This window comes from Hyaena hyaena, unplaced genomic scaffold, assembly GCF_003009895.1.
Source record: "Hyaena hyaena isolate Hyena2069 unplaced genomic scaffold, ASM300989v1 scaffold_146, whole genome shotgun sequence".
Lineage (NCBI taxonomy): Eukaryota > Metazoa > Chordata > Mammalia > Carnivora > Hyaenidae > Hyaena > Hyaena hyaena.
Window position 1 is genome coordinate 394,976 of NW_024080778.1, and position 22,570 is coordinate 417,545.

A 22,570-nucleotide genomic window follows, 5' to 3' on the forward strand; every position below is an offset into this window, starting at 1 on the left:
AATATATTGCACCCTATATATATGCACCTAATGTATTCCTTCACCATCTGCAAAGGCAGCAGTGTAGCATCTTCAGATCTCTCTCCACTAACATTGCCCTCTTCCTCCTTTGATGTTCTTGACTCCCTCTTATAAGGAGCCTGGTGATTACATTTAGGATCCACCAGGCATCCAGGATAACCATCCCATCTCAGGATCACATTTGCAAAGTCCCTTTTGCCATATAAGGTAACATTCAACAAGTTCCAGGAATTAAGATGTAAACATATTTGGGGCATGTTCAGTCTATAACAATAACGTTGAACATGTTTACATGAACTTACTTAGAACCTTTATATTCTCTTTGGTGAAGTATCTGCTTAAATACTTTGCTCATTTTTTAAAGTTTATTTATTTTGAGAGTGAGAGAGTGAGGGAGGGTCGGAGAGAGACGGAGAAGAAACAGATAGCATCCCAAGCAGGGATCTGTCAGCACAGAGCCCAATGTGGGGTTCGAATCCATAAACCGTGAGATCATGACCTGAGCCAAAGTCAGATGCTTAACCGACTGAGCCACCTAGGCACCCCAAACCTTTGCCCATTTTTAACTATGTTATTTGTTTTCTTGTTGTTTGATTTGGAAGGTTTCTTTAAAATATATTTTGGATACAAGTGCTTCGTCAAATACACGATTTGCAAATGTTTTCTTCCTGAGGGCAGGAATGTCTTTTCATCCTCTTGACATTGTCTTTGATGAAGTACAGTTTTTCATTTTTTCCCTTTGTATAGCATGCTTTTGGTGTCACTTCCAAGAACTGTTAAAGTCAAGACAAAAATTTCTCCTTTGTTTTTTTCCTAATAATTTTATAGTTTTACATCTTAAATTTAGATCTACGATCCATTTTGAGTTAATCTTTGTATAAGGGATGTTGAGGTTGAGGTTCATTATTTTGCTCAGAAATCTCTAATTGATCCAACATCATTTATTGAAAAGACTATGCTTTCTCCATTGAATTGCTTGTGCACCTTTATCAAAGATTGAAAGACCATATTAGCCTAAGTCCATTTCTGGACTTTCTAGTCTATTCCACTTAGTCAATTTCATCTAGTCCATTCCATCTAGTCTATCTCCTGGCTAATACCACAGATCAGTATAACTGTTTAAAAACTCATAAAAAAGCAGTTTGTAGAACAGTGAATCTGTGAGGAACCTGTTATAAGGTCCTGTGCTCTAGGTAATCCTTCATCTTAAGTAAGCATGTTTAAATATCCCTCATCTTGTTAGCATAATATTATGCTCAATTTTATTTAAAGCCTGCTGCTACCCTACTAAAATGCAATCTCCAATATTAAAATATTAGAAGTTTTTCTAAATGTGTCTTTCTCTCTCTCTCTCTCTCTCTCTCACACACACACACACACACACACACACACACACCCCAAGACTCAGAAATCACTGTCTTGACCTGTCTTCTCAGTTTTTCCACTGTATTTCCAACTCTTTGCTGGACATTTGCAGTTGGGGATTTCCCACAGCCCCAAAAGTCCCTCTGTATGTTAAAAATTGAGATTACACAACACTTTCTGAGTAGTTCACATTTACTAAAAAGCCTGAATGTAGCATAGGAATCTTAAAATCTGGTTTAAAGTTCAATGTTTTGATCCTTAGTCTTTGATAGCTGTCATAGCACCCGTCCCCCAACCCCACATTTCACAATTAGATGTATGCCAAACAAAAGAAATACTTCACTGGCTCTATGTACAAAATCATAAAATATACTTTTTAAGTGCATCCATCAATTATTCATAAATGGTGTGGGATTTGAATCTATCTTCCTAGATTTCAATCAGGAAAGCCAAACTAACCAGGCAGTGTTACCTTTTATATTTTAACAAGTAAATTAAAAAGGGACAAACATTATCTAGAAGTTTTTCAAAGTTCCAAAAACATCTGTTTACAAGGTTTTTTGGGTTTTTTTGAAGAGTGCAGACATGAGAATTTTTAATAGGTGGCATATTGACATTAGGTTGTTCAACAGCCCAATCACCTAACAGTGGAAACTTTTCCAATACCTGTTTTCAAACTGCTCTCTTTATACACAAGTTTCTTACAACCAGGAGTTACTTCTTCATTGTTAGAATGTCACCTTCAATTTGGAGGGATAAAGTTCTGTTTTGTTAGTTATATTTTGAGTGGCATCCTAGTAACAGCTATCTGTCATCACAGAAAAAGTAAAAAAAAAAAAATTGAAACACTTTTTTTTTTTTTTAAAGAAAACTATGTAACATTTCCTTGCTCTCAAGTGCTTTGCTTCAGGATACTTTGTGGGAAGCCTGTGGGAAGAATATGTTTTCGTGATTACTCCCCCTCCAATTCAAAGTATTACAAAGAATCCAGTTTAGTCTTGTTTTAGAGGAGTACAGACATCAGTAATGTCCCGTAGCACTTTGTGCAATTGCAGTTTCAATCTCTGGACACCACTGCTTCCCTGGGACACCGCCAAGAACTGTAACATAGGGCCCGCTACGATCTCACCTAAGATCCCTTTTTTGCTGATGTTCCAGTAAATGCAGCGGTTCCATTGCCACTGGATACACTTATATTACTACTTTTTTTCATAATGCATTTATGAACATATAAAGAAGTCATTGACTATGGAAAAAATTTCTCCTCTGGTACATTTTTTCCTTTATTGGCTAATGAAAAAGTATCAATTCTTTGTGCATTTCACTGTTGAAACAGAGGCGAAAACAAGAGTGGCTGAGGTCACTAGCACTGGAGACCGAAAACCCCTTTTGATTCTTTTCCACTACTTAACTGTGTGACCTTTAGCTCACTACTTAACCTCTCTGTGTATCTGTTTCTTTATTTTTAAGTGGAGATGGTAATAGTACTTACCTCAGAGAATTATTATAAATACTAAATAAATTATTTCATTCCAAATGCTTAGAATATTTCCTCACATATAGTGAGTTCTCAGTAAGCGCTGACTATCACCTTTCTGGAAAATACCATAAGCCAAGATATATTAGAAACACCTTTACTTTCACTCAACTGTGTAGTTTTTATACTCTTCCTTCAAAATTTCAGTAATGCTTATCTGCAAAGATTTCAATAGTACTTGCTGACAAAAGAATACATTTTGATCTGTTGCCATGTGGTTTTCCATGTCTTATTGTAGCTATGTTCTATCACCACAGGAAGCAGGAGGAATACATATTTCACTAATAGGAAGACTTCTCTATTTTTGCTGTGATGTCAGAAATCTCAAAAGAGCCTTCTAACTTTTTATCATTAAGCTTAGTAAGCATAGTCTTAAATATCATAACTTTTTTTTTATGTTTATTATTGAGACAGAGAGAAACAGAGCATGAGTGGGGAAGGGGAGGGGCAGAGAGAGAGAGGGAGACACAATCCAAAGCAGGTTCCAGGCTCTGAGCTGTCAGCACAGAGCCTGACGTGGGGCTCGAACCCACAAACCGTGAGATCATGACCTGAGCCAAAGTCGGACACTTAACCGACTGAGACACCCATGCAACCCTTAAATATGATAACTTTGAACACAACTATAAAAATCATAAAAAGTTGCTTCACATTCTGGATACTCATTTTAAAATATCTTGCTTGTCCTCATGGCTTCATATTGCCATTAGCTAACATTTCAAGGCAACTTTTACACTTCTGTGGTTTATCACTAATAATAATAAACATAAATCCAGATTTCAGGCTGTCTTGTTATTTTTTTCTCTTTTTTTTCCTCCTTATTTTTCATCAAGTCTAAAGAGACATTGTTTTGGTCTCTTATGCAACCAAGAAAGAGCTTATTCTAGGAACGAGAGAAGGGTGGGTGCTGTCCTTCCCTCATTATTCTCTTGAGCTTGCATTAGTAGCATTGTCTGTAGCCTTTAGTTCCTTTCCAGGAAGGTTTTTAAGTCACTTGTTGGACTTTTCAAAAGTTAGTTTTGGCAAATCCAACTAATCTGGTCCATAAGTCCTCAGGTATGGACTGCATACCTGCAGCCCACCCCACGTCTGGCCCTCTGGACTGGGAACCCCACTGTCCCCTCGGGAGACGCTGGATATTTGGATCAGTGATGTCACCACTGTCGGTCCAAACACAAAATTAATGTTGAATAAATATTTGTGGAATTTAATTTATTGGTATAATTTATACAAAAGGAAATCTTAGTCTCACAAGGCACTTTCAACATAAACAACTAGATATATTAAGAGACTTGTCCTAAAGCAACTTGATATTATTAAGACTTTTTGGTGGAAAGAACTAATCATTACATTTGTGGGCTTTCAACAGTTGGTCATGGGAGGTGGCATGTAAGTAGTCAATTTGATAAAGGAAGAGTCCAGGATTCTGAGTTCAAGGTGATATAGGGTCCCGATGAGATGCTTCGCTTCTCTGGATGTCAACTTCTCATTGGTAATATGAGGCAGTTGGGCTAGATGATCTTCCGGGTCTATCTAATTTAACACCAATTTAATTCCTATCCTGCTGGGCTTATCCTTGTTTGTAGTATTTTGTAAAGAAGCCTAAGCTTGTGGTAAATTCATAAGTAGATGTTCCTTAACTATTTTTTCTATGAAATGTTTTCTTCTTTCTGCTTCTCTAAACTTCAGATACCAAATCAATCACTAAAGGAAACAAACAATAACCTAAAACAAGTAACTTCTAACCCCACACTGACACTACAAGTTGAACCCTCTGAAGGAAGTCTAAGAAGCTAATGAATTGATTAAATCTGTTTCTTAAAAAGTATTAGAGGTTCAAAATTTGGTGTGGGTCTCATTTATAATTAACACAATTATCTTCTTTCACTACTTTAAGATAATGTTTCTCAAATTACAAGCCTCAACAAATAAATATTTGCCTGTACATACTATACTCTGAGCATCCCTAGACAAATAGACAAAAACAATTAAATTAAGAAGTGTTGGGCTCTAGATGCTTCCCAAGTCCAATTTCATTTTTCTTACTAATTCCACCCTGACCAACCAATTAATCCTAAGCCCCAGCTGAATATATAGCTATATAAATATAGAAAAAAAACTCCTTCATGTAATTTCTTTGGAATGTTGAAGGCAGATAAGATTTAGTAATAACTTAGAAAAAATAATTGATTGGGAATTTTGTGTCATACTTTATCATCAAGGATAATAACAAATCACAGAAAATTGTGGGTAAGATGATTGTGAGGACTTGGCTCATCCCAAGAAACTAAGCATCATTAAAAATGTGAAGAAATAGGCATTAGAAAAACTTCACAAAGCAAAGGTGTTCTAAATGTCTCAGCTTACGGTATTTGGTAGAAAGCAACAGCTAATATTTACCAGAAATTCACTAAGTCAGGCGAGAGTCTAAGTACCTTATATGAATTAATTTATTTAGCCTTCATAAAATCCTATGAGATAAGTACTGGAAGCTCATATCAGCTACATAACTGAACCTCATTAATTTCAAAAGCTGAGGCCTAACAACTTGCCAGGCACAGCCCATGGATTAAGGGTGGGGGAGAACTTTCATGCAGATTAAGGCAACAAGCAAGGTAACATCAGAACCACCTGCCTGCAACTGCTCCGCATTTCCTGTGACAAGGTCAGTCCACATGTGTAATGCGCCAACCACAATTCACTCTGTTTAAAATGTGTCCTTTGTTTCAAAAATGGCATTTCACCCTGCCTGTTGGAAATAATAAAACCTAGTCATTTCCTACGCATCAACATAGCTTATGTGAAAGAGGGATATCCATGCAGAGTATGCTTCTTTTTGGCTTTCTGTTCCAGAAGATAATGTATCATTATGTAAAGAAATTCACCTAACATCCTTTCTTTCTTTTTTTAATGTTTTTTTTTTTTTTTTTGAGAGATAGAGAGAGGAAGGGAGAGAAGATGGGAGAGCATGTGGGGGAGGGGCAGAGAGGGAGGGTGAGAATCCCAAGCAGCTCCACACTGTCAGTACAGAGCCCGTTGCGGCTCCATCCTATGAACTGTGAGATCATGACCTGAGCCAAAATCCAGAGTCAGATACTCAACCACCTTAGCCACCCATGTGTCCCAATTGTTGGGTGCTTTTTAAATGCACTGAAATTTTAGATGGAATTTTTCTCATATACTTTTTTTTCTCCTTACATTGACATTGTTGCCAGGATTCATTAGAATAATCAAGAAATATAAAAATTTCGGTTGATTTTTCAAATTTGTTTTCCAAAATATAATAAAATTACTGATCCACTCAGAGCTTTTAGAATTCTCAATAATGTTGCTTAAATCTAAAAGATATATAGTTCTAAATACTGGGTAAATCAATGACAATAGCCTTTACACTTTCCCTGCAGACGAAGGAGGGGTTAAATTCCTTTTGGCTGAACATTCTATGGTAAACAGAATAACTGTATGCTTCAGAGGGAGGGAGAAAAACATCAGAAGATTCCTGATAGCTTCTAAACTCTGTGCGTATTTTTAAAGCTCATACGGGAAGGGCCCCAAATATATCGGATTGTTGTCAACAGCTATATGGTATTGAGTATGACTGATCTTCTATAATTGATCTGTTTATACAAGGATGCAATCTATGGAAGAATAAAGATCCTTCTTCAAGCTTTTGAGATTTTAATCAGAAAACTATTGAAATGAATAAGATAAAACACTATTTCTCAACCGCCACATCATGTGCTAAAGACCAAGGCAGCTGAAAAGATGTTGTTAGGACTGTCTGTATCCTAGCAACCATCTACCCACAAAGAGAACCACCTGACTGAAACATACCTACAAAGACAAAGCTGGTCTATAGTAGCCTGACAGGCTACTCTGCATGGAGGAAGAAAGTACTACTTTTCTCTGAGAGGCCTTTTCTATCGTGCCACTGCGAGGGGGCTTGCAAATAAATCAGCCCATACCATTATTGTCACTGGGGTCTGCTGGATCTCAAATGCCTCCACACTCACACAAATACGAGTGTCCTAAGTATCCTGGGAAATGCTTGGGAAACCCAGACGCTGAGGGACATTAGCATGGTTAGCTAGGCTTGGGAGAATCAGAAAATCAAGGTCATAAAGTAAAACCAGACGCACACACCAATTCAAACTCCAGGCTTCAAAAGAAGGTCAAGAGGTGATGAGAGCAAAAGTTTCTGCACAGTATTTGACTGAAACGACTGAAGTTTCCATACATCAGCCAAATTCCAGCATCAAAGTAAGTTAGGGAAACTGAAGGACTCCATAAAAATCTGCTTTTTACTTCTTTTTCTGCTTCTATTCTTGCTAGGGCTTGCACCCCTGCTTTACATATGCCTCATAGTACAAATAATGTATGTCCTCCTTGTAAGGAACAAGGAGTTAGTGGTTTCTTTAGAGTCTTCCGGCACATTCGATAACATCTAAGGAAGGACTGGGTGAGAATGACTGAGAGAAGGCATCCCGTGCATATTCCAGACCACCAGCACTAGACATCTGGATGCCAAGACCCCCTGGCTCCAAGGAATAAGTGACTTATGGAGGACACATGGACCCTTGTCCTGGTTCTGACTGGATCATGCCTGGGGGGACATGTCCACCAGACCACAGTCCACAGTAAAAACCCCGGATCCCAAGCCAAGATGAGACTCTCTATCTTTTTCCTTTCTGAGTCTCCTGAATGCTCTGTCTGTATCTGCACTCTTTCTATATTTGCAATGAACTCTGCTCTCATGCCCTCCCTCCCCGCATGTTTGATTTCTATCCTGCCTGTAGCCAAGGACTCTCTTGGGTGGTCATTGCAGGAACGCCTCTGGGTCCTTTGGAGTTGGCCTGCCTACATCAAAAGGAAACATGTGAATTGAAGGGGTCCAGGACAGGGCCCCCCAAAAATGTCCACTTTGGCATGCGGATTATGAGCTGAAGGCACTTCAGACTCTGTGGGCTTAAGAGGAAATCTGGCCCCTCCCTTAACTACACAGAAGAATCTAAATTGGGGGCCCTTCCCAGAATAAGAGTTATCAACAGAAGTAAATTCTACCTGAATGATCCATCTGCAAGGCAGGGCAATCATCCAACTACCAAGAATCTACTCTTCTCATCACCCTGTGAATAACATTCCTTCTCTCTGGAGTCCCAGACACCTACTGCTTCTTAGTTCAGAATGACAACTATGCCTCATGTTGCCTGTCTTTGGGACGTCCGTGGCGATGTGGATTCCCCATACATATACTTATTAAATTTGAGTTTCTCCTGTTAATCTCTCTCATGTCAACTTGATTCTTATTCCAGCTAGAAGGACCTTTTAGAGGACAAGAAACATTTTTTTTAAAACTATGTTTTATTTAAAAAAATATATTAGGTAACGTATTTTAGAAAAGTATATTTTCCAAAGAACATGCATTTGAAAATTTTAGAATGTTGGAATTTCACAGTTTCATAATATTCAGGAATAACTGCTACTTCAGGGTTTTGTTGAGCTGTTGTTCCTGGTGCTTTCAAAAAGTTCATTGCAGTGCTAACGTTAGAAACTATAACATAACAAAACACTGACTAACATAACATTTATAACAGATCATTTTGTTCCCTAGCTCTAGGATTTCTCAAATTTGGAGTAAAAACTAAAGCTGAACTGAACATTAAACTGCTTCATGAGATTTAAAAATTTCTTGAAAAATGTTTAGAAATTCCTTGAAAGACAGTATGTCCTTTAAAACTGATTTGGACATTCTGAAAAAGCTCTCCAATGTAGTAGTTTCTAGCTGTTGAGATTAGTTCATGATTATCTCGTTTGTTCATAACAAATTTACAAAACTATCTTATTAAAATAATTGCTAAAATATCTTAGATTGAGTAATTTATATGTATTGGAAAGCTGCTAGTATCCTCTACTACAATCAAAGTGATTTAACTTTTTGGTTAAGAATATTGCACAGATTTGCGAGGGTTTATTTTTTAGGTAAGGAATACATGTTACCTTTTATCTGAGGTCCAGTATTTGATTTTGTAACAACATAAATTAATCCAAATAAGTTAGTACAACAACTTATAAATCACTTATAAAAATAAGAGAGGAGATATACTAATTGTTTCATAATCCAAACTATTTGATTCTCCTAGTACAGTAGTCCCTTCTTATCTATGAGAAATACATCCACGACCCCCAGTGGATGCCTGAATCATCAGATAGCACTCAACCCTATATAAACTATGTTTTTCCTTATAATAAATAATTATGATAAAGCTTACTTTATAAATTAGGCACAGTAAGAGATTAAAAACAATAATTAATCAGTGGCTCAGTTGGTTAAACATTTGATTCTTGGTTTCAGCTCAGGTCATGATCTCATGGTTCATGGGTTGAAGCCCTGCATTCGGCTCTGTCATGGCAGCACAAAGCCTGCTTGGGATTCTCTCTTTCTCTCTCTCACTACTCCTCCCTTACTCGCTCTCTCTCTCTCTCTCTCTCTCTCTCAATAAATAAACTTAGAAAAAACCAATAATAAAATAGAGCAATCATAACAAAATACAGTAATAAAAGTTATATAGAGTATTGTCTCTCTCTCTCAAAATATCTTATTGTACCGTATTTACTCTTCTTAGGATGTGACATGATAAAATTGCCTATGTGATGAGATGAAGTGAGATGAATGATGCAGGAATTGTGATGTTGTTTAGGCTACTATTGACCTTCTGACCTTATGTCAGAAGGAGAATCATCTGCTTCCAGATGACTGTGCAAGACTGAAACCACAGAAAGCAAATCCATGGATAAGTGGGGACTCCTAAACCACTAGCTGGGAAATAGTTTGCTTCCCTTGGCCTTGACCACCAGTGTCTCTCATCTGAGCTTCTCTACCTCTGGTCACACCACTGTGGGAACACAGGGCTCTGGAAGACAGTCTCCCCTACCTGCCACTTATTATATCACTTCACCTGAAACAGGATTGGCCTTTTTCTCATTTTCCTCAGCACAAGTGAGATCAATCTATAATTTTTAATAAGATCCTCTTTAAAAACTGGAAATAACAGGAAAAAAGAACAAACCATAGAGTAGCTTCCAATCACTGTTCAAGGCCAGACCCATGAAGGTTTCTTTTGAAGTTAGTACGCTGCCTCACTTCTGACTTGGCCAAAGAAGGGACACTCTTCAGCCCTGGAATTCCAGAACCCTGAAAGAGCCTGAGAGTCCAGGAAAATATCTCCTCTCCAGATAGTATTCCCACCACATGGTACCTGCCTCCAAGAATCTTCATTTCTGCCTCAAAATTAACATTCTCCCCTTGTGGAAAGAAAAGAGGAAGAAATAATGGTTTTTACCTGTGGTCAGACTGTCTCTTCTGAGAAATAGTTATTTTGTTTATTAAAAGACTTTATTAAGTTTTCTAGTAATTTAATTTTTTTTCTATTATTTAAAAAGGGAGGCCCAGGATATGATCAGAAAACAGATGAAGGGGCAGCTGGGTGCCTCATTTGGTTAAGCATCCAACTCTTGATTTCAGCTCAGGTCATAATCCCAGGGTTGTGGGATCAAGCTCCACATCAGGCTCCATGATGAGTGTGGAGTTGGCTTAAGATTCTTTCTCTCTGCCTGCCCCTCTCCCCCACTAGCACTCTATCTAAAGTAAAAAATGAAACAGAGTTGAAGGAAGAAGTCTAAAATGTTCTGCATAAACAAATGAAGAAAAGAAAGACAGGGTAGCAATACTTGTATCAGAAAAATAGACTCTAAAACAGAGACTGTAGGTGAGCCTGGGTGGTTCAGTCAGTTGGGCATCCAACTTCGGCTCAGGTCATGATTACGACAGTACAGGCCTACTGAACAGACCTCAAAAGGAACAAAAATCTCCACTAAACAACCTAAACTTACACCTAAAGGAGCTACAAAAAGAAGAACAAACAAAACCCCAAACCAGTAGAAAGAAGTAAATAATAAAAATTAGAGCAAAAATAAACAAGACAGAACTAAAAAATAATAGAACAGATAAATGAACCAGGAGCTAGTTCTTTGAAAAGATTAATAAAATTGACAAGCCTCTAGCCAGACTTATAAAGAGAGAGAAAGAGAGAGAGAGAGAACTCAGATAAACAAAATCAGAAATGAAAGAGGAGAATTAACAACCAACACCAGAGAAATACAGGAGTTATAGGAGAATGTTATAAAAAATTATATGCCAAAATATTGGACAACCTAAAAGAAATGAATAAATTATTAAAAACATATAATCTCTGGGGCACCTGGGTGGCTCAGCTGGTTAAGCATCCAACTTTGGCTCAGGTCATATCTCACAGTTCATGGTTTTGAGGCCCACATGGGGCTCTTTGCTGACAGCTTGGAGCCTGGAGCCAACTTTGGATTCTGTGACTCTCTCTCTTTCTCTCTCTCTCTCTCTGCCCCTTCCCTGCTCATGCTCTTTCTCTCTCTCTCTCAAAAATAAGTAAACATTAAATATATACATACATTTATATAACCTCTAAAACTGAATCAGGAAGAAATAGAAAATTCCAATGGACTGATCACCAGCAATGAAATTGAGGCAGTAATCAAACAACCTCCAACAAACAGAAGCCCAGGACCAGATGGCTTCACAGGTGAATTCTACCAAACATTTAAAGACTTAGCACCTATTCTTCTCAAACTATTCCAAACAATAGAAGAGGAAGGAAAGCTTCCAAATTCAATCTATGAGAGCAGCATTACCCTGATACTAACAACAGATAAAGACACTGCAAAAAAGAGAACTACAGGCCAATTTCTCTGATGAACATAGACGCAGAAATATTCCACAAAATATTAGCAAACTGAATTCAACAATACATTAAAAAAATCATTCACCCTGATTAAATGATTTATTCCTGGGATGCAAGGGTGGTTTAACATTCACAAACCAATGAGATACATCACATGAACAAGAGAAAGGACAAAAACCATGTGATCATTTCATAGATGCAGAAAAAGCATTTGACACAGTACAACATCCATTCATGATAAAAACCCTCAACAAAGTAGGTTTAGAGGGAACATACCTCAACCTAATAAATGACATGTATGAAAAACCCACAGCTAAGAGTGAAAAACTGAGGACTTCCCTAAGACCAGGAACAATACAAGGATGTCTGCTCTCACTATTTTTTTCAGCATAGTGTTGAAAGTCCTAACCACAGCAATCCAAACACATAAAGGGCATCCAAATTGGTAAAGAAGAAGTAAAACTTTCATTGTTTACAGATAACATGATATAAAGTCTATAAAGTCTATAAAGAAAACCCTAAAAGCTCCACCAAAATATTCTAGAACTGATAAATGAATTCAGTAAAGTCACAGGATATAAAATCAATGTACATAAATCTATTGCTATTTCTATACACTAATAATGAAGTAGCAGAAAGAGAAATTAAGAAAATCCCATTTACAATCACACCAAAAATAATAAAATACCTGGGAATAGACTTAACCAAGGAAGTAAAAGACCCGTACTCTGAAAACTATAAAACGTTGATATAAGAAATTGAAAATGACACAAACAAATGGAAAGATGTTCCATGCTCATGGATTGAATTGTTAAAATGTTCATAGTATCCAGAGCAGATTTAATGCAATTCCTATCAAAATACCAACAGCATTCTTCACAGAACTAAAGAAAATAATCCTAAAATTTGAATGGAATCACAAAAGCCCAAAAAGTCAAAGTAATTTTGAAAAAGAACAACAAAACTGGAGGTATTACAATCCCAGATTTCAAGATATACTACAAAACTGGTACTGGTGTGGTACCGGCACAAAAACAGACATGTAAATCAATAGAATAGAACAGAGAGCTCATAAATAAACCCATGATTATATGGTCAACAATCTTTGACAAAGGAGGCTAGAACATGCAATGGGGGAAAGAAAAAAACAGTATCCTCAACAAATAATTCTGGGAAAACTAGACAGCTACATACAAAAGAATGAAACTGGACCACCTTCTTACATCATACACAAAAATAAACTCAAAATGGATCAAAGACTTAACCGTGAGACTAGCAACTATAAAAGATCATGGAAAAGAACATAGCCAGTAATTTGTCTGGCATCAGCTATAGAAACATCTTTCTAGATATGTCTCCTGAGATAAGGGAAACAAAAGCAAAAATAAACTATTGGGACTACATCAAAAGAAAAAGCTTCTGCACAGTAAAAGAAACAATAAACAAAACAAAAAGACACCTACTGAATGGGTAAAGATATTTGCAAATGACATTTGCAATAAGGGGTTAGTATCCAAAATATATAAAGAACTTATATAACTGAATAACAGGAAGAAAAAAACACAGACACACACCAAATAATCCAATTAAAAATGGGCAGAAGACATGAACAGACATTTCACCAAAGAAGACATACAGATGGCCAACAGACACATAAAAAGATGTTCTACATCATTCATCATGCAAATCAAAACTACAATGAGAAATCACCTCATACTTGTCAGAATGGCTAAAATCAAAACCACAAGAAACAAGGGTTGGCAAGGATGTGGAGAAAAAAGAACACTTGTGCATTGTTGGTGGGAATGCAAATTGGTGCAGCCCCTCTGGGAAACAGTATGGATGTTCCTCAGAAAGTTAAAAATAGAACTACCCTATGATCCAGTGATCACACACTACTGGATATTTACCCAAAAAATACAGAAACACTAATTCTAAGGGATACATGCATCCCTTTGTGTATTGCATCATTATTTACAATAGCCAAATCCTGAAAGCAATCTAAGTGTCCATCAACAGATGAATGGATAAAAAAGAACTGGTGTGTACTAAGGAATATTACTCAGTCATAAAAAAGAATGAAATCTTGCAATTTGCAAGAATATGGGTGGATCTAGATGATATAATGCTAAGCGAAGTAAGTCAGTCAGTGAAAGACAAATATATGAATTGATCATCTGTGGTATTTAGGACATAAAAAATGAACAAAGGAAAAAAGAGACAAACAAAAAACCAGACTTTTAACTACAGAGAACAAACTGGTGGTTACTAGACGGGAAGTGTGGGGGGGAGGATAGATGAAATAGGTGATGAGGATTAAGAGTACACTTACTGTGATGAGCATTGAGTAATATACAGAATTGTTGAATCACTATATTATACACCTGAAAGTAACAGAACACTGCATGTTAACTATATTGGGAATATAAATAAATAAATAAAATCTTCTGCGGAAGGATGTAGGTCATTTGAAATAGATTAAGAAGGCCTTAATAGATTTCCCTAATATATTAAGGAAAGAGGGCTAGGTACAGATCACACAACCCAGGGAGAAACAGGCCCAGCTAACATGGTGAAAGGCTAATGCCAAGAAAGAGAGATGAGTGGTAAGTCTTTGCCACAGAGAACAATCACTTACCTTTCAAGAACAAGACTGAAAAATGCTTTGTTTAATGTACTGGATCAGAATGTGGCTTAAAGTCTTTTTTTTTTTTAATTTTTTTTAATGTTTTATTTATTCCTAGGAGAGAGAGAGAGACAGCGTGAGCAGGGGAGAGTCAGAAAGAGAGGGAGTCACAGACTGAAACAGGCTCCAGGCTCCGAGCTGGCAGTCAGCACAGAGCCCGACGCGGGGCTCGAACCCACGAACCGCGAGATCATGACCTAAGCGAAAGTCGGACACTCACCTGACTAAGCCACCCAGGCGCCCCTTAAAGTCTTTAGTTAAAGTCTGCACCCTTATGACTTACACATGAGAAATAAAACAGGGTAGTGTCCAGTGTGAGGTAACAGAGTGTGGGAATGGGTCAGCACATGAGACAAGTGAGGTCCAGAGTAGATGAGTAATTCTGTGGAAGGACCCGAGGGAACAGAGCCTTCTGTGTCATGTCACTGTCCCCATGAGCAGGAACCCTCCAAGATAAAGGGAGGAGACACTAGGTTTCCCCCTAACATAGGATGTTAGAATAGGATATTTTTCTTTCACCACTGAACACAGTGACTCAAGGCCATAGAGCTTTGGAATATCAGAAACTCCAGCCCATCCTTAGGGATGTGGTATGGCCTCTGGTCCTTATGAAAGAATCTCAGCACAGCCCTGCTGCCTTTTTCTTTCTTCTCTTATACACTCTGACAAAAGCCATTCACTATGAATAAGTCCCCTGTACTTGAAAAATAAATTAGCGATCTTTTTGTTTATCTCTTCATACCTAAGAGAACAGAGATGAGGTATTAGTGAAAAAAGAGATAAAATGTTTATTCCAACATGTTACTACTTCTCTAGAACAGTCTCTCCCAAGTAGGATGTGTATTATTTAGAGACTGAATGAAGATTCACTATTGTGTGGAAAGGAAATATTAGAAATATTATGTGTTGTGTAATGTTCATAGTTGTAGCTTTTAATTGTATGTAAGTAACTGACAAACAGACACATCCTGAGAGCATATGCCCACATTTTAATTGTTTACTTGATGGGATGGAATTGGAGACTACTGATGTTAGAAAGAAAGAAAGAAAGAAAGAAAGAAAGAAAGAAAGAAAGAAAGAAAGAAAGAAAGAAAGAAAGAAAGAAAAGAAAGAAGGAAGGAAGGAAGGAAGGAAGGAAGGAAGGAAGGAAGGAAGGAAAGAAGAGAGGGAGAGAAAAAAAACAACCATTCATTCACTCAAAACAAGGAATTATCTCAAATGGATTTTCATGAAGGCAAATTTGTAGCTGGTAAAACCAGATCCTGAATTTACATAAGCCAACTTAGTAGTCTATTTACTTTTAATGGGAGACAATTACTTGGTGTCTCCTGAACACGAATTTCCACCTTCCAACTTCTAAACTGAATGTCAAATATTTGGACAACCCCAACATGCACAAAATGTAAATTCATTTAAAGAATTATCTTATCATTTCTTTATATGCCCTCAACAGCTTTAAAAATCTTAGCGAAGGGACAGCTGGCTGGCTCAGTCTGAGGAGCATGTGACTCTTGACCTCAGGGTTATGAGTCTCAAGCCCCACATTGAGTATAGAGATTACTTAAAAATAAAATCCTTAAAAAATATCTTAGAGAAATTGGTTCCAAATGTAAGAAAAAAATATGCAAGAATTTAAATAATCATTTTAGGGGTGCCTGCGTGGCTTAGTTGGTTAAGCGTTAGACACTTGTTGTCAGCTCAGGTCATGATCTCATGGTTCATGAGTTCAAGCCCTGCATCAGGCTTGTGCTGATAGCACTGAGCCTGCTTGGGATTCTCTCTCCTACTCTCTCTCTGCCCTTCCTCTGCTGGTACTCCCTTTTTCTCAAAGTAAATAAATAAACCTTAAAAATTTTAAAGAATCATTTTCAAGTGGCTTGTTTTTGCTATTGTTATCAAAATAAAACTATTACTGGTAAGAAATCTAACAAGCAAATTTAATGTGTGCTCAGTGGAATTTTTTTAGCAATTGATGTCACAGAAAGACAAACACTGGAAGAGTAATTCCACAAGGACACTAACTCAAAACAGGTTGAAATGTCTTCATATTTTTAATAAAAATTTCTTCTGATTATAAAAATATATACAGGGGCGCCTGGATGGCTCAGTCAGTTAAGCGTCCAACTTCAGCTCAGGACATGATCTCATGGTTCGTGGGCTCGAGCCCCCCATCGGGCTCTGTGCTGACAGCTCAGAGCCTGGAGCCTGTTTCAGATTCTGAATCTCCCTCTCTCTCTGACCCTCCCCTGCTCATGCTGTCTCTCTCTCTCTCAGAAATAAATAAAAAACATTGAAAAATTAAAAACAAAAATATGTACAAAAATATAAGTATTAAAATTATTTTGACTACATTTTTAAATGTAAAACTATCATCAAATTTTTCAATGTGACATTTTTCTGGGTACAAAAATAATTCAATATTGTAGATGAAACTAAGCCATATTCAGAAAATACTACTACTGTTACCACCAATAAAAATAATTTTGACAACAATAAAAATATTAATAGCAACTAAGACTCATGGAGTGCTAATTACGGGCCACGCTCTGTTTTATGCACTTTATGTGTATTAGTTTAGTGGTTCTGAGCCCAGGCTGCCCATGATGGCCATTAGAATCGCCAAGGGAGAATAACAAAGAAAATGATGGCTGGATTTCATCTCCAAAAGAGACTCTGACCCAAACGGACACTGGTCCATTCACCTGGACATTGGTGAATGTAATGTATGGTCAGCATTGAAAACAAATATATTAACACAATCCTGAGAACAACCCTGGAAGGAAAGAGTAATGATCTCTGTTTTACAGTAAGGAAAATGAGACATACAATTCATAAGCAACAGGATTTGGACCCAGGTCTGTCTCCAAAACTTAAGTTTTTACCACTAACCTCTACTACCTCTCAAAGACCACAAACCACTGCGTACTTGAGGGAGTGGTTTCATTCACATGGTATGCATAAAAGATCATTTCTATAATTTCTTTGCTGTTAGATTAAAAAAAAAAAACACTTTGGGGGTGTCTGGGTGCCTCAGTCAGTTAAGCATCTGACTTTCAATTTTAGCTCAGGTCAGTATTTCCTGTTTTGTGGGTTCGAGCCCAGTGCTGTCAGCCTGCTTGGGATTCTCTCTCTCTCTCTGCCCTGCCCACACTCTTGCTCACACACTCTCTCACCCTTCCTCTCTCTCCCTCCCTCCTTCCCTCTCTCTCTCACTCTATTTCTCAAAATAAATAAATAAACTTTTAAAAAAAACAAAACCTTTTGCATAACCTTGGCTGTGAAAACAAACAAGACTCTGATCCTGGAATTACTGTGCTTTGCACATGACTGGGAAGCTGACCAAGCCTTAGGCAGTGCTGAATCGGGGATTTCACTGTTTACTGCTAAGAGTGATCTCCCCAGTTGGCTAATTTGGTGTCCCAGGATCCCTCCTGCAGCCAGCTGTCTCAGGGTTGGCCTGTACTTCTTCCTCACCCTTCATTTGCCAAGAAAGTTCAAATAAATAATACAGATACATACAGCAAACAGGAAAAGTTCCTTTTTTCAACTGATATGTCTCCTCCAGGGCAAATAGGCTTGAAAATTCAGGAGCCACTTGCCAGCAGTTTTCTTTATTGCACTCCTCACCTCTTCTGGCTCAAATAGAGGCTGATAAAATACTCATTTAGTTAAAAAAAAAAAAAAAAGGCAGGAGGGGTAGAGGGGAATGAGAAATAAACTCAATGCTATGTTATCAGGAGGTTTATTTGGCCACCAGTCACATGAGTGACAACCTTGAATAAAGTAACCTGAATCTTGTCAGACCACAAAGCATTCTTCCTGCTGGCCAGAGGTGGTCTGTCTCAATGCCAAAGGCAAGAAATAAGGTGAGTAGAATTTAATTGGGAGAAAAAATAGATGATAGCAATCTATTTAGAGAGGAGAAATACTATCCTCTGAAATGCAGGGGGCACAGGGTGACTGACACCCGGGCAGGTATCAGCTAACATGAGATGTGGAGTGTAAAGCAGGCGGGTTACACCAGTGACTTGCAAGGAGCGGGGGAGCAGGCATGGAGTCACAAAGCAGCGCCCAGACCTTCCACGCTCTGCGGGGTCCGTGCCACTGCTGAAATAAGGCATCTCATGGTATGATGAGATCAAAGCGTTTTAGATAAGACACGGTATCAAGAGGACATTTACTGAGCACAAGCCGCAGCCCTCTGGGTAGGTGTGTGTCACGTGTTGTCTCATGCGGTCCCCACGACAATCCTGAAAGGGGGTACTATTATTTCCCAGCAGCATCCCAGTATCACTCAAGTATTAAATAGGCAGAATGGATTTGAGATGAGGTGCATTCGCTTCTAAAACCTTCCACTCTGGGCACAGTCCCCCTTGACTCACTATCTCTACCCTGGGCTTCAGGTTTACTTGGTGCAACCAGCCTTAGTGAAGGCACTTTTGAGCCACCGGCAGGGACTGTGAGGAACACAAGGCAGAGGCTCCTTTGCTAGTGGGAATCGGGTTGTTCCCCGGGACTCTACAGCTATGTGTAACAGTTCATTTCTGTCATTTATTGTGCTCTCTCGGGTTTTGCTTTTTGACTGGCTCCTTCCATCTCCCCTCACGTCCCAGGCAGATGGCAGTGCCTGCCTCTGGTCACTTGCCAACTGCTCTCAGAAAGTTCTCCCACCCCAGAGAGGCTCCAGTCCACTTGACATACTGTCCCAAAGCTTTTATTTCTGCTCCAACGGCTGAGTAAATGGTTCATGGCGTCATTTGGCCTTTAGTCACCCCCTTTTTGTAGCTATCCTCTGGGACTATATGATTAACAGGTCAGGGAGAGACTTCTCATTCATTCAGGAAGAATGTATAGAGTACATACTACGAGGGGGAAATGTTCTAGGTGCTGGAGACCTAGAGACGGCTAGAATTCAGCCCTTCCTTCCAGTGCCCTAGGGTTCAGCTCACTTGCTACAATGAGCACCGCCTGGAGACAGAGTCCTGAGATTCTGAGCAAGAGCACCTGATTTCCTCATTTGTAACTTCCTGCATGGGAGAGCCAGGGCAGGAGCCCAAGGCCGGCAGTTTGACTCAGAATTGTTCTCTTTATTCCAATTATTTGGTGCTGTCATCCGGAGGCTTCTGGTCTGAGAACTGTACTATGTTTCCCTCACTCTACCTCTTTTTGGGAGCCAGACCCCTTTACAAAAGGTCAGGGTGACAGGATAGGTATGTTAGAGCAGTTAGTGCCTTCGAATGAATGGAAATGGCTTCTTTGTTTGAGCAGCAGGTTGGAGACTTACCCAAGGAGTAAAAAAAACAAACCAACAGTAAGAGAGGGTGAGAGAGAAAGAGGAAGATGAGAGAGGGAGAGAGGAAGGGGGGAGGGGAGGGGAGAAGAAAAGGAAGGAGGGGGGAGAGAGATTTTTCAGGCAAAGTCCTTAGGCAGGATTATTATTTGCATTCAGCAAAAGTCCTACTTCTCCTTGATTAAAAACCCATTTAGTGTCAGAGGGGGTGTGGCATATTTATTCATTGTTATTTCTTAGCGGTGCGCAAAGTTACAATGCACCTGTTACTAGAAACCTGGAGTTGCAGTCAGGATTCCAGAAAGGGCAGGGGAGGAGAGAGAAGGGAGGAGATTTAATGTGAAACTTAGCTTAACTTTCACAATGGTAGAATCACGTTTGTTCCCTATTCCCTTCCCATTTGTAGCTGTTTTTTAAAGCAACTTCTGAGTTCTTACACAAAGTTATCAAAGAAGGAGCTTTTTTACGGCTTACAAAGAAACAGTTTTTTGAAAAAAACAAAACTCCACCTGTTTCCTCAGCTTCCAATATAAAGCTGACCAACTGAATAAAAACAGAGGCGTACAAGAAATGTTCAGCTAGTTATAAATGAGAACATAGTCACTCACACACATAAGAACAGTTTGAGAGTCGTGAACCTTTATAGTTGGTAGCAGATTACCTCTAACAACCAGGAAGGAAACATACGCGCATTAAAAAACAACAATTAAGCAAATATATACACCCAAAGACAAATCAGAAGAAATCGCCCAAGTATACAAAATGGAACGAACAGGCATTTGAAGGCAGTTTCTGGGAAGATGTGAATGCCTTTTCATGAGATTACTTACCCGCACAAGTACAATTCCCCTTTCCTGAGGGAGGGCCTGGAGGACAGTCCCCGCCTTGCAGTACTGAGAGACGAACAAAACTAAATTTAAAAACTACTGGCAACAGAATGATAAGGAAGAGCAGCATAATCTTGATGGGCTTGAACGTTCAATAGGAAATAACGTGACTTTGCTCGAGCATAGCCCAGGCAAAGGGGGTCCGTCCGACCCCAAGCGTGTCCCCCCGGGTTGGCCTGCAGCCCTGGGGCATCTTTTACTCCGCTGTTTTGCTGTAGTCCTCCAGCTCGGTCTCCTTCAACTCAAGACAGTGGCCTGCAGCCTGAAAGGGACACTCCAGGAAAGTTCTTTCTCTACGTTTTTGGGAAGTCCAAGTCCGTAAGAAATACCTGACACCCTTATGATAAATTTCGCAGTCAAACAGCCACAGTCTGGAAGTTTGCAGCTGACTTCACTGTGACAGCCAGAGCGGTGTAGGCAACGGCTAGCGAGAGAGAAAAGGAAAGAAGTGATGGAAAGTTCCAACCACGACCCTTGATGAGGCTGCAGGGAGAAATACAGAGATAGGATTCCTCCCCAAACAGTTTCTCTTTATGAAAAGTAGAATGACTCCCTTTCCTTTTAAAAGGCCTTCTGGCTCCACCTCCTCTCTCCCTTAGTGACACTTGAGTGAGCCTCTGTTTGCAAATGTGAATGTGGGCAATTCCACGCTACAGGAAAGCAGGGAAGGCTGCCAGAGAGGAGATAACCGGCTACTCACCATAAATATTCCCGGCAGAACTAGGGACAGAGCAGTTAGTAGGGGGCTGTGGAGTTGCTCCTGATGTCTTGGAGGTACCTGCTGAACAGTGGTGGGGTTTAATGCCTTGAAGGATGGAAACAAAGTTAAACTATGCCATACGAATCTGTGGTGAACAGCAGTGCCGGTAATTAGGACTTGGAGTAATTGATCACTCACGGGAGCAATATCAGAACACAGTGTCAACACCAGTGCACATTCCTGGAGCTTAGCTGTTTTTTTCTCTCTCCTGTATATTTTATAGCGGAATTTGAAAGATTATTCTTTCCAAATCAAAGGGAAATCCCTGAAGCCAAATGAAGAGATACAGTATGCACAGACACCTTTTCTTTCAGCATGAGCATAATAAAATATCATGAGGGGCCAGGAGTACAGGGAAAGGAGTGGGCTGTTATTAAAGAGCCGTGTTGGAAAAAATAAGCTAATAGTGCAAAACCTGGGAAGCACTGGAAATCTAGCAGAGCTGAATGCTGTTCCTTCTGAGACAATTTAAGCTATCTTTTCACGTATCAGGGATAGAAAATAAAACCTTAAAGTATTCATCATCTGTCTCCTTCAACCACTTTGTACTTGGAGAAACAGCAGTCATTTCGTCAGGAGTACACCCAGGGCCCAGAAGTATCCAGCAAGGGCAAACCATTTACCCCAGAATTGATGGACAACGGAAATTTCTGCCAGTTTACTTCATCCTGGAAAACAAGCTTTCATGTAAGTTGCCCAGAGGTAGTTTTCCAAGTGCTAGTCAGAATGTAGATAAAGTGATAGTCACGAAAACAACAGTCACACTACTGAACACCCATTCTGGAAGAGAACGGGAAGAACTCCAAGCCTTTTACTCATATTTAACTATGTCCTCATCATTCCTCAAATACTGGGTCACTTTCTGAAAGAGCTAAAGTCAGGATTTCTCTGATTTTAGCCAGCCTCTGCCAGACAGCTCTGATTTCTTACAGGAGAAACAGACCCTGGCAGGCAGAAGTCATGTGGGGGGGATATATGGAATATTCCATTGCTTTCTGGGCTCATTTGGACTCAAGAGTCGGCATGAGTGTCCTACAAATAACCTGAACTAAGTTACTAGCCTTGTTAAGCTTCTCCTTCAGCAAAATGCATTGTCAGTGTTACAGGTGACAACAATTAGAAGGACTGCCAAGCATCAAGTTGGATTAGTGGAGAGGCGCAAGGAGGGTGATATGAACGCAAATAGGAAGTAATCCACAACCATATTCTATTTGGATATGAATATCTCTCATATTACTTTAGGTGGTGAAAAG

General features: G+C 39.1%; 1 protein-coding gene across 3 annotated transcripts in view; it reads right to left on the bottom strand.

The window, feature by feature from the left end:
• Positions 1-20,627, bottom strand: part of EGF (epidermal growth factor) — a 101,412-nt gene extending 80,785 nt beyond the window's left edge. For all 3 annotated transcript variants that reach the window (XM_039238760.1, XM_039238759.1, XM_039238758.1), the window contains exon 1: positions 20,501-20,627. In XM_039238760.1, coding sequence (XP_039094691.1) covers positions 20,501-20,627 — 127 coding nt within the window. The remainder of the gene's footprint in view (positions 1-20,500) is intronic.
• Between the last annotated feature and the right edge of the window lie 1,943 nt (positions 20,628-22,570).